This window comes from Rhinatrema bivittatum, chromosome 11 (assembly GCF_901001135.1).
Source record: "Rhinatrema bivittatum chromosome 11, aRhiBiv1.1, whole genome shotgun sequence".
Lineage (NCBI taxonomy): Eukaryota > Metazoa > Chordata > Amphibia > Gymnophiona > Rhinatrematidae > Rhinatrema > Rhinatrema bivittatum.
The window spans coordinates 10,629,611-10,642,545 of record NC_042625.1 but is presented as its reverse complement, the minus strand read 5'-3'; the positions used below and the strand labels follow the sequence as shown (position 1 = coordinate 10,642,545).

Sequence of the window (12,935 nt, the reverse complement as noted above, 5' to 3'; positions counted from 1 at the left end):
AAAACTCCAGGAAGTTGATCTGGTACTAAGCTTCCTCAGCAGACCACAGGCCCTGTATGTAGAGGTCCTCCACATGGGCGCCCCAACCCAGGGTCGACGCATTCGTGGTGAATACAATCTGGGAAGGGGAAGAACATAAATTGCCAAACCGTTGTGGTGGCTTCACCGAATGACGGTATATAAAACTCAAATAAATAAATAAATACATACTGGGTCAGACCAAGGGTCCATCAAGCCCAGCATCCTGTTTCCAACAGTGGCCAATCCAGGCTACAAGAACCTAGCAAGTACCCAAAAACTAAGTATATCCCACACTACTGATGCTAGTAATAGCAGTGGCTATTTTCTAGTTCAATTTGATTAATAGCAGGTAATGGACTTCTCCTCCCAAGAACTTATCCAAACCTTTTTTAAACCCAGCTATACTAACCACATCCTCTGGCAACAAATTCCAGAGTTTAATTGTGCGTTGAGTAAAAAATAATTTTCTCCGATTAGTTTTAAATGTGCTACATGCTATCTTCATGGAGTGCCCCCTAGTCCTTCTATTGTCCGAAAGAGTAAATAACAGATTCACATTTACCCATTCTAGACCTGTTCCAAATTGGGCAGGCTTTCCCACCAAGACAAGGAGGCCTAAAGTGGCAGAGTAACAAAGATTTGCACATGGAGGTCCTGGGTGGCTTGCCACCACTGGACCACAGGGTCCATTGAGCCCTGTGCATATGCAAGCAAGGCAAAGGTGTGACATGGACAGTGGCTGCCATGTGACCCAGAAGACGGAGCATGAGGCGGGCGACCTGCCGGCTCCGACAAACCAGACCCGCGAGGGATGCCAGTGCGAGCACCCGATCGCAGGGCAGATACACTCTGGCCTGAGTCATGTCCAGTTGGGCGCTGATAAAGCTGAACTGCAGCGACAGGGTCAGATGGGACTACGGGTAGTTGATGACAAACCCGAGGGACTCCAACACTCGCATGGTCAAGTGATGGTTTATTTTAATCTTATTAGCGGTATATTATATTATATATTATATTATTAGCGGTATCTCTTAGCGGTATTAGCGGTATTATATTATATATTATATTATTAGCGGTATCTCTTCAAGTGCCCCCAGCCAAAACTACCAAACACATTACCTTGAGAGATCGGGCCTTTTCAACAGCCGGCCCCCTTCTATGGAACTCCATCCCACCGGACCTTAGACAGGAGCCCAGCCTCCCAACCTTCAGGAAGAGACTTAAGACCTGGCTGTTTAAAAAAGCTTTCCCGGACACCGATTAATTCTATTCAGCCAGATTCTACCACTTCCACATGTAAAAATGTTATTACTAATGTAAATACCTATACCTAATGTTATTCTCTTTCTTTTCTTCTCTCCTCCCAGTTCTATTACCTTGTTATTTGTAACTGCTTCCTTCTACACAAATAGGTTATTGAATTGTTTACTGTACACCCCTGTTATATGTAAACCGGCATGATGTGTTTGCAACATGAATGCCGGTATATAAAAATTTTAAATAAATAAATAAATAAATAAATATAAAAAAACCTTTTAAATAAAGTAAAAAATAAAAACAAAATAAGTGCAGAGACCGAAGCACCCCCTCCTGAGAGTCACTTTTGACCAGCCAGTCATCAAAATAGCGGAACACCTGCACCCCTAGATGGCGGAGGTGCGCTTCCACCATTGCCAGGCACTTGGTGAAGACAGGGGGGGCACAAGGCCAGGACGAACGCAACATCCTGTATTGGAAATGCCTCTCGCCCATGACAAAGCACAGATACTTCCTGTGGCTGGGGAAGATTTCAATGTGGGTATATGAGTCCTTGAGATCGAGGGAGCAAAGCCAGTCCCCCCCCCCCCCCCCCTGCAGGAGGAGAATCAGGTGCCCAGAGAGATCATTTTGAACTTCTCATTTTAGAAACCGGTTCAAAACTCTCAGGCCCATAATAGGGCCGAGTCCCCTTGTTCTCTTTGGAATAAGGAAATAATATAATATAACCCTCTCCCTTCCTGCCGCAGCAGGACGGGTTCAACTGCTCTGGCCGTTACGAGGGCAGAGAACTCTGTCAACAATATTTCCTGATGGGAGGACAGACTCCAAGAGGGGCATGGGGGAGTGTCCACAGGAATACTCAGAAATTTGAGTCAATACCCTAGATGAACGATGGAGAGGACCCACCAGTCTGAGGCAACACAGAGCCAGTGGTCCACAAAGAATCGCAGCCAGTCTCCGACCAGAGGACTCAGCATCAAGGGTACGGTCAACTGGCTTATGCTCCCCTGCAGCCAGTCAAAACCCCTTAGCAGGGCTTGGCTGGGGCACAGACTGAGGTCTGGGGATCTGCTGCTGTCTGGAGTGGCCCCTAGAACTTATCCATTGAGCACAGGCATGGGAGGCCAGAGGACAATATTTCTTCTGGCGATAAAAGGACCTCCACGAGCCGTCGTGAGAATTTCCTGGCAGAGGACCGAGGGTCCGATGTACTGGCAAACAGATGCTGAAGAGTCTCATGGTGAGCCACAGCATCTCTGACTGTCACTGAAAACGTTCGACCGCGCATGGGAGATCCGCGAGTTTCTCCTGGACTTCCGGCCAGAAATTCGAGGCTCAGAGCCAGGCCATTCTGCAGGCATCAATACCCACCACTGCCACCCTAGCAGATGTTTCGAATACATCATAGGTGAAGCGCACTTCATGCTTGCCATATTTCAAGTCTTGTTGGACGATAGCCATAAAGGTGCTCTGCTGCTGCTGGGGGAGGTGCTCGGATAATTCCTGGACTTGTTTCCAGAGGTTCTGAGAGTACCACGTCATATAGAAATGGTAGGAAGCAATATGGGCAATCAGCATAGCGCCCTAGAATACCTTCCTGCCAAGCCTATCCAGTGCTCTGTGCTCTCGGCCCGGAGGGGCGGATGCATGGGTGTGGGAACATTTGGCTTTCTTGAGCACAGATTTTACCACAACAGACTGATGTGGGAGCAGACGCCTCTCAAACCCCAAAGCCTGTTGCACTAGGTAGACCACATTTGCCTTCCTGTTTACCGAAGGCACGGAGATGGTGTGTTCCCAAATTCTAAGGAATAGCTCCTTGAAAATGTCATGTACGGGAACAGCTACCACTTCCTTAGGGGCATCTTATGCCTGACATCCTCTTCCAACAGAAGCTGGAACAGAATGGTTTCTCAAAAAAACAAACCGGAAGGTGGTCTGTCAAAGCCAGAAGGCAAAGGTAAAGCAAGACAGACCAGTTGCCTTTGGCAGGGATTATTTATTCACACAATTATCTTGATAAGAGTCCAACTCTGGCCAAGTTTTGCACAAGGCTACTTCAGGGATTACAAAATAACCAAACATTATGGTAAGTATAAATAAGTAAAGAAATGATAAAAACACAAGAATTAGTATAAATAATAAAACATATAATCCACAGGACATGTATAAGGATATTGTACCTTTGAGGTATACTGCACAGAACGTGACTAGCTATATTATTTATTTAATATTATCCTCCTGCCTGAGCATTCTACCCCAAAGCTTTAAGATTGTAGCAATTTGTTAACAGATATTCTTTATTTATTATTTTTTTTCTTATATTAGTTCAGCACAATCTTCCATAATTACATCTTGGGAAAAAAAATCACACATAACGTTCTCCTCCCGAAAGGTACAATATCCTTTCCTCCAGTTCTTTGTTTTGCTTGTTTCTCTGTTTTTTGTTTGGTTTTATTTTCTGTATATTTTATATTGGCTCCCAATATTTATATTGATATCTATGTACTTATATGCATTAACTGTTTTTATTTATAAATATTTTTATTATTTAGAATTTTCAGTGAACATTTGCATATCTAAATGTATTTATTTTCTTTCACCTATATTTTCCTTATACATGTCCAGTGGGGCAAACCTACCAGGAAGAATGAGTAGGCGCAATATATTTATCTATAGCCACACACACAACCAGTTGCTTGAATGTAAGGGGGCCCATGGATTATACCACTGGCTATTCAATTACTTCAAGCTATGTTATGCATGCCCTATTATAGTGAAACTTGCTTTTCTGCACTCTCCTTAGATTTCAAGATTACCACTATATTTTCATAAAATTTCAGCAGATATATTTGCATATGAATTCAGTTATTTTTCATATTTTGATTACTCTGAAATAACACCCTACCGCTTAAAAAGCACATTGGCAATTTTCAAGAAGAGTTCACCACCACAGCTATAAATACATGCTTCAAACACTAGTGTTGTGGAAGCTTGGGAAAAATTAATACTAAACAAGCACATAAGGTTCTCTATCCACCAGTGTTTCTGTAGTTATGGCTCAGGGCTAAAAAGAACTAAACTGCACATTTTGGGCAAGGGAAATTTTCAATTCCTGGCCAGCAACCTGACACCAGTTTCTCATTGCTCAATGTTTGCTTTAAGCAATCATTGATCAGGAGTTTCTTCCACAAAGATGAAGCCACTCAAAGATAAGACTAATTTTTACATTTTAAATATACTTCCTTTTAGTAATAATTCCCTTGAAACAGAAATGAAGTTTTATCACTCTAAATTATTCCCTGTGAAACAACTGACTCAGTGATGAAGTATGTCTAAAACAATTCAAAAATGTGTTGTGCTTTTTCACCAAATCTGAAATGTTAAAGAAGTTGCCTGCTTTTTCAAAGAGAATGTTAACTTTAGCCAACTGGACCTTTCTGCAGAATCACAAACTAAATTCCATAAAACAGAAAGGCTAACACTTGAAAAGCCAAAATATCTTCTATATTAGGTGTGTCTAAAATATTCAGAAGTGCTAACGAGTGCTTCACAGGAATACGAAAACAAGCACAGGAAATAAATGGCAGAGACTCCTATTTCCATGATAGTGGGTGGACCAGCAACTCACTGCAGCAATATTTGATTCTAACCTAAGTTTTCTGGTTAATTTCTCAAAAAGGAAGATCACAGTTAAAAAAAAAAAAAAAAAAAAAAAAATAGATGACATACCTCTTCCACAGAGCAAGGCAAAACCACACGGCTGAAATAAAAAAGAAAAAGAATGAATAAATACATACAATTATTCATAAATATCACATTCTAGATTCATTACATTAAGAGCATCTTGCAAATGAAAGTTCAAAATGAGATGTCTTGGAAAACTAAAATAAGGCTTTCTTCATTATTATTCAAATCTGAAGACCATTATTTTCCCCCATTTCAGAGTCAAAGTAGAAACAAAAGCTTGTAATTTGAAGTACCAATTTTTCAGGTCACAAACAAGCCAGAAGGTTAGTAAGACCAGCACAATTTCTTGTTGAAATAAAACAGGATCACTGTTTGGACAGACTGTTGGCTTATCCTGATTGCATTTGATGCTATCATGCACTATTGCCCACTGTACAGGGCTTTACCACCAGATCCCTAGTATAAAGTTACCATTTTCTGGCATGCAGTTCACTGGTACTCATTTCTGAAATTAAAGATGCAATGGCCAGCAACATTATTGGTACACAACATCCTTACAAGCAGCGTGTGCTTTAAGATACTACAATATCCAAACTCCAGGAAAAAGCATGTAAACCACAGCTCTCAACCTGTGAAAAGGAACTCACTACTGAGTCCTGGAAAACTTGCTTGTATATATTGCAAAATAAAAGGTTTGCAAGCAGCCAGCCTCTTCAGGGGGAAAAAAAAAAGAAAACAAAACCAAAACCAAACAAAATCCAGGGTCAGGAGAGCAGCCAGAGCACAGCTGGGGTTGTTTTTAGACAAAGCATATCACCCTCACTGCAAGAAATAAAGTTCAAGAGTTTTCAGCTACAAATTTACAATATATTGAAAAAAATCATTCAAAATCCAACTGAGATAAATGCATATATAGTCTTGTAATTCTATCTTAAGAAAGTTTGCTAACTTAAAAAGTTTTAGCTCAGAGTCAACCAAAAGAATAGTTATATACCAGGGCTGTCCAACGTGCAGCCCATCAAGCCTTTTTATCCAGCCCACGGATCAGGTGCGAGGGAAAATTCCCTTCCATATCTAGCAGCCGTTAAAGCAGCGGTTCCCAAATGGGGCTGCAGAATTCTCATTTGGGGGAGCGGCTGCCTTCCATGGGGGGGGGGGGGGGAACCCTTCAATTTGAAAAAACAAAAAACACACTTCCAGGAAAAATAAGCCCGCACATTCTGAGCAACGTGCTGCATCAGGCAACATCTCATCCTCCCATGTCCCACACTACCCCCCCCCACACCTCCTGCCCGGTCCCGGGTCGAACGCCAGCAAAGGCAATTAAATGTTTCCTTCGCCTTCCCCTGCCAGCATCAGGGCTTTTCTGCTACACTGCATCCTGCCCCCCTCTGATGCAACTTCCTGTTGTCACGTAGGCAGGATGCTGTGAGCAAAAAAGGCCCCGACGCCGGCAGAGGAAGGCAAAGGAAACCTTTAGTCACCTTTGCTGCCAGAGCCGATCGACCCAGGACCCAGCAGGCGGGAGGTGAGGGGAGAGGATAGTGTGTGTGAGCAAGCTGTAGATGTGCTGGACCTGAAAGGGGGGGCTGTATGGGCGAGCTGGAGATGTGCCACACACAAGAAGCAGCAGCATAAGGTGGGAAACATAGCAAGAGAGAGAGAGAGCAGAAACCGCATGATCAGATGAATAGTAAGAGAGAGACAGAGAGAAACTGCTGCAAAAGGAAGAGAAAGAAGCTGGGGGGAGGATGAGAGAAGCTGCCTGAGGAGGGAGAAACAGGTGCGCGCACACACACACACAAGTGCTGCATGGAGGAAGGAGGGAGAGAGATAGAAAGCAACTAGAGGAAGGGGCCAGTGAGAGAGAAGCTGCATAAGGAGGGGACACAGAATTTGCCTCGGGGGGGGGGGGGGGGGGGGGGGGGGGGGGGGGGGGGGGGGGGCCACCAGAGGGAGAGAGTTAAACTGTTTCGGTCCATTCCAGCTTTTACAGACATCCGTTGTAAATATTGACAGCAAAAATCTCGGCATCTGCGCATGGAAGTAGGATGAGTAAAAAACGTAAAGCTGATGTTGAAAACCGCGTATTCAAAGGTTTGTGGATGGATGACTACCGTGGTGGAATATGTAGGTAAAGTTTTGTGCTTGACATGCCAAAAAATTGCTGTTCAAGAGGAGTACAACAAAGTGGCATTACACTACAAAGCATGCAAATAAACTCGATAGCCTCATTGGTCAACCACGAACTGATCACATCAACTTGTTGAAACAAAGCATTGACAGCCAACAGTCTTTGTTTAAAGTAGCCAGAGTTCCAAAGCAGCAGCGAAGATCAGATTTTTAATAGCAGAAACCATAGCCAAGAGAGGAAAACCGTTTGCAGATGGGAATTTGGTTAAGGAATGCTTGGAACTGTTTACAGATGTGGTTTGCCCAGATAGCAAAATTGCTTACCTTGTAATAGGTGTTATCCCAGGACAGCAGGATGTAGTCCTCACATATGGGTGACATCGGTAATGGAGCCCTATACGGAAAAACGTCTGTCAAAGTTTCTATGAAACTTTTGACTGGCACCAGAGTGCCTACTGAGCATGCCCAGCATGCCATGATACTCTCTGCCACAGGGGTCTCCCTTCAGTCTGGTTTGTAGCAATTGGCGTTAGCAAAAAAATAAAAAATAATAAAACGTATCGGACCCAACTCCGCAGAGTGGCGGGTGGGTTTCGTGAGGGTTACATCCTGCTGTCCTGGGATAACACCTATTACAAGGTAAGCAATTTTGCTTTATCCCAGGACAAGCAGGATGCTAGTCCTCACATATGGGTGATTAGCAAGCTAGAGGCTGAATCATTTTGTAGTGAAACAACTGTGAAGTATTGTTGTTGGAAATGAATCAGCCGACAATCACAGCAGGTTGGATGTAGTAGGAGTTGGGAATTAAGTTGGAAACAAGTTCTTTAAGACAGATTGTCCATAGGCTGAATCTTGTCTTCCTTCTTTGTCTAAACAGTAATGAGCTGCAAAGGTGTGAAGAGAACTCCATGTTGCTGCTTTACAAATGTCAAGAATAGGTACAGAGCGAAGGTGTGCTACTGAGGTTGACATTGCACTGACTGAATGTGCTTTTACTCGCCCTTGAAGAGTAAGGCCTGCTTTCTCATGACAAAACTGTATGCAATCTGCTAGCCAGTTTGACAAAGTATGTTTACCCACTGCCCTACCTGGTTTGTTTGGATCATAAAGATACAAACAGTTGACTGGATTTCCTTTGGACTGCAGTGCGGTTTAAGTAGAAAGATAGTGCACGTTTACAGTCCAAGGTATGTAAGGCTCTTTCTCCGTGAGAGTGAGGCCTTGGAAAGAATGTTGGTAAAACTATAGATTGGTTCAAGTGGAATTCCGTGACTACCTTAGGAAGGAATTTGGGATGAGTCCGGAGGACCACCCTGTCAAGTAGGAACTTTGTAAAAGGTTCGTATGTGACTAGTGCTTGTAGTTCACCGATTCTTCTAGCTGATGTAATGGCTATGAGGAAGACAGTTTTCCATGTAAGAAATTTAAGGTCACAGGTATCTATGGGTTCGAATAGAGAACGCATGAGCTTGGTTAATACTACGTTGAGGTCCCATTGTATGCTTGGGGGATGAAATGGCGGTTTAAGGTGAGTTAAACCTTTCATAAATCTACTGACGAGAGGCTGTGTAGAGATAGGTGCGTCTCCCAGCTTGTTATGGTAAGCTGAGATTGCACTCAAATGTACTCTTACAGATGAAGTCTGAAGACCAGAGTCTGAAAGATGGTATAGGTAATCTAGTAGTGAGGTAGTGGGGCAAGTGAAAGGATCAATAGATTTCTGAGTGCACCACAGAGTAAACCATTTCCATTTGTAGGAATAATTCTGTCTAGTGGAAGGTTTACGTGACGCTATAAGTACTTGAGATATAGTGGTTGGAAGGTTGAGTGGTTGTAAAATCAAGCTTTCAACATCCATGTGTCAGGGATAGGGATTGAAGGTTGGGATGCCGCAACCGACCCTGTTCCTGAGTTATGAGATTGGGAGCTACTCCCAGGCGAATGGGATTCCTGACTGAGAGGTCTAGCAGTGTGGGAAACCATACTTGTCGAGGCCAGTATGGGGCTATGAGTATCATGGTCCCTTTGTCCTGTTGCAGCTTCTCTAGAGTTTTGGTTATCAGCGGTATCGGTGGATACGTGTATAACAGGCCTGAGTTCCAATGGCGAGCAAAAGCGTCCTTTGGCAGGCTGTTCTCCTGTCTTAGTAGGGAGCAATAATTGTTCACTTTGTAGTTCAGATGGGAGGCAAAGAGATCTATTGTTGGTTGACCCCCAACGTTGAAAGATCTTGGTTGCTATCGTTGGATCCAAGGACCACTCGTGTGGTTGGAACTGACGACTGAGGCGATCGGCTATTATGTTGTGGATGCCTGCTAGGTAAGTGGCCCGTAGAAGAATTAAATGTGCTAGGACCCAGTCCCAAATCTGTGCTGCTTCTTGGCAAAGGAGGTAGGAACCTGTTCCCCCTTGTTTGTTGATGTACCACATGGCTACTGTGTTGTCCGTTTGGATCAGAACAGTCTTGTGTGAAAGGCAGTCCTTGAACGCATGTAGCACATAACGTATAGCTCAAAGCTCTAGGAAGTTTATCTGAAAAGAGGCTTCGGTTTTTGTTCACGTCCCCTGGGTCTTCAGTTGACCAATGTGCGCTCCCCAACCTAAGTGGACACATCTGTAGTTAATGTTACTTGTGGAACTGGTTGCTGGAAAGGTAGACCTTTGAGCAAATTGTTCATTGATGTCCACCAGAGGAGGGAAGAACACAGTTCCTGAGTTATTTGGATGTGAGAGGACAACGGTTGAATGGCCTGAATCCATTGTGTTTTGAGTGTCCATTGCATTAGTCTCATGGTCAATCTGGCCATGGGAGTGACATGATCTGTGGAGGCCATGTGACCAAGTAGTGTGAGGCACTGGTGAGCTGTGCCTTGAGATTGGCTTCGGAAAGATTGTGCCAGGAGAATGAGTGTATGGGCACGGTCTTTTGGAAGAAATGCTCTTGCTATGATTGTGTTTAAATCTGCACCGATGACTTGTAGAAGGTGAAATGGTGTGAAATGGGATTTCTGATAATTGATTAGAAACCCCAAGGAGTGAAGCAGGTTGACTGTGAGCTTGAGGGAATTGAGAGCTCCTTCTTTCGTCTGACTCCTGATGAGCCAATCGTCTAGATAAGGGAATACATGCACCTTTTGCTTGTGAAGGTGCGCCACAGCCACCGCCAGACACTTTGTGAATACTCGAGGTGCTGAGGCTAGGCCGAAGGGAAGCACTCAGTATTGAAAATGTTGCCCTTCGACCAGAAATCGCAAGTATTGGCGATGAGGAGGAAATGTGAGCATATGCGTCTTGAAGATCCAGAGAGCAGAGCCAATCTCCTTTTTGAAGAAGAGGTAGCATTGTGCCTAATGATACCATCCTGAATTTTTCTTTTCTGAGAAATTTGTTGAGATTCTGAGATCCAGGATAGGACGTAGGCCTCCTGTTTTCTTTGGAATGAGGAAATAGCGGGAGTAGAATCCTCTGCCCTGTGAGGCCCAGGAACTGGTTCTATGGCCCTGGCTCTCAGAAGGGTGGATAATTCTGTTTTTAGAAGATTGGAATGGTAGTTCACTGTCCAAGAGGAGGTTGGTGGAGTTTCTTCTGGTACAGTGAGAAACTCCAATCGGTACCCTCGAGCTATAATGGAAAGTACCCATTGGTCTGTGGTGGATGCCATGAGGCCGAGGACTTGGAGATAATCTCGAGCTGTGGGCCGGCTGGCGCTCAGCAAGAGCTGCAGATGAGTCCGGAGTTTTGACCTTCTCTTGGAGGTCAGGCTGACCTTGTCTTCCTGGGTGTCGAATTGGACCCCTAGGTATTCCAGCAACTGGGATGGCTGTAGGGAACTCTTCTTTATGTTGACTACCCATCCTAGGCTTTCCAGAAGAGCTATAACTCTGTTGGTTGCCCGGTGACTCTTCCAGTGACTTTGCCCTGATCAGCCAATCATCCAGGTAGGGATGGACGAGGATTCCTTCCTTCCTGAGTGCCGCTGCCACTACAACTGTTACCTTGGTAAAGATCCGCGGCGCGGTGGCTAACCCAAAGGGTAAGGCCCGGAACTGGAAGTGCTGATTCAGGACTTTGAAGCGTAAATAGCGCTAATGATCCCGATGAATTGGGATATGCAGGTAGGCTTCTGACAGATCTAGGCAGGTGAGAAACTCCCCTGGCTGTACTGAATTCTTGACAAACCGTACAGTTTCCATGCGAAAGCTGGGGACCCGTAGGTGTCGGTTGACTGACTTGAGGTCCAGGACGGGCCTGAAGGTGCCCTCCTTCTTGGGTACTATGAAATAAATGGAATAATGCCCAGAAGGTACATCTTCCGCAGGTACTGGGATTATGGCTTTTAGGGCCAGGAGCCTCTGTAAGGTCACTTCTAGTGCCACTGCCTTGAGTGGTGAACAAGGAGATTCCACAAACTTGTTCGGCGGAAGCCGAAAAAAATCCAGGTAATATCCTTCCCGGATGATGGCGAGGACACACTGGTCCGAAGTGATCTCGACCCACCTGCGGTAGAAGAAGGTTAGCCTGCCCCCTATGGCTGCTACCCTCGGATGGGTCGGCTGATTGTCATTGTGGGGTATGGCCGGGGCCAGAACCCGGGCCGGTTCTCTTCTTGGTGTGCGTAGCCCGAAAGGGCTGATTCCTGGCCTGAGAACGAGGTGCCTGATAGCGAGACCGGTAAGGGTTGAAGCGCTGCGAGTTTCTACCTCTGGATGGTCTAGAAACAGAACGCTGGTTCCTCCTTGACCTGTCTTCTGGTAGACGGGGTAACGGAGAAGCACCCCATTTAGTAGCCCAATTCTCAAGGTCGCTGCCGAACAGTAGGGAACCCTTAAAGGGCATTCTTGTGAGTCGAGTCTTGGAGGACGAGTCGGCCGCCCAATTGCGTAGCCAAAGCTGTCTTCTGGCTGCCACTGAGGAGGACACTCCCTTGGCTGCCGTATGGACGAGGTCGGAGGCTGCGTCTGTGAGAAATGCGAGAGCCGATTCCATGTCTTCTCCCGGGGTGTTATTTCTTGCCTGTGATAAACAGGAGCGCGTCACCACGGTGCAGCACGTCGCAATTCGACGGGACATGGCTGCTACCTCAAAGGCTTGTTTCAGAATGGCGTCCATGCGTCGGTCATGCACATCCTTGAGAGCCGCTCCCCCCTCCACCGGAATGGTGGTGCGTTTCACGATTGCGTTAATTATGGCGTCTACCCTGGGGCACGCCAGCAGTTCCTTGGCTGTCGGATCTAGAGGGTACATGCCAGACAAGACCCGACCCCCTTTGAATGAGGCCTCCGGTGCCTTCCATTCTAGCTCAATTAGCTGCTGTGCTGCTTGTAGGAGGGGAAAGTGGTGAGCCGATTGGCGCAAGCCCTCTGGCAGAGGGTTCTGTACAGGGACCCCTGGGGGGTCCTGGCCCGGAATGGCCAGCTCCGATAGGCATTGTGAGACCAGGCCCGGCAGATCTTCTTTCCGAAAGAAGCGTCTCATGGTCCGATATGGTTCTATCTCCGAGGGAAGTTCATTCTCTTCAGGGGGCTCCTCACTTACCTGTGAATAATCCGAATCCCCATGATTGGGGCTGTCGGGTGGTGAATGGCTGCGCCTAGGTCTCGAGGGTCCAGGGACCGGATCAACCGGGACGGCAAGACCCATCCGAGGAGCAGACTGCATCTGGACAAAGGCGTGAATCCCCTTAAACAATTCCACCCAGGAAAGCGAAGCCAGATTTGGCCGCAGGGATACCAGATCTCTCGGATTCCCTGGCTGCTCGCCACGGCCTGCTAAGTCCGGAGTGTTCTCTAAGGAACCGCTGGGCTGGGACCGGTCCTGTCCTGGGACTG

At 45.9% G+C, this 12,935-nt stretch overlaps 1 protein-coding gene across 3 annotated transcripts in view; it reads right to left on the bottom strand.

The window, feature by feature from the left end:
• Positions 1-12,935, bottom strand: part of PITPNB (phosphatidylinositol transfer protein beta) — a 198,726-nt gene that overhangs the window by 147,340 nt on the left and 38,451 nt on the right. For all 3 annotated transcript variants that reach the window (XM_029619633.1, XM_029619634.1, XM_029619631.1), the window contains exon 2: positions 5,014-5,044. In XM_029619633.1, coding sequence (XP_029475493.1) covers positions 5,014-5,044 — 31 coding nt within the window. The remainder of the gene's footprint in view (positions 1-5,013; positions 5,045-12,935) is intronic.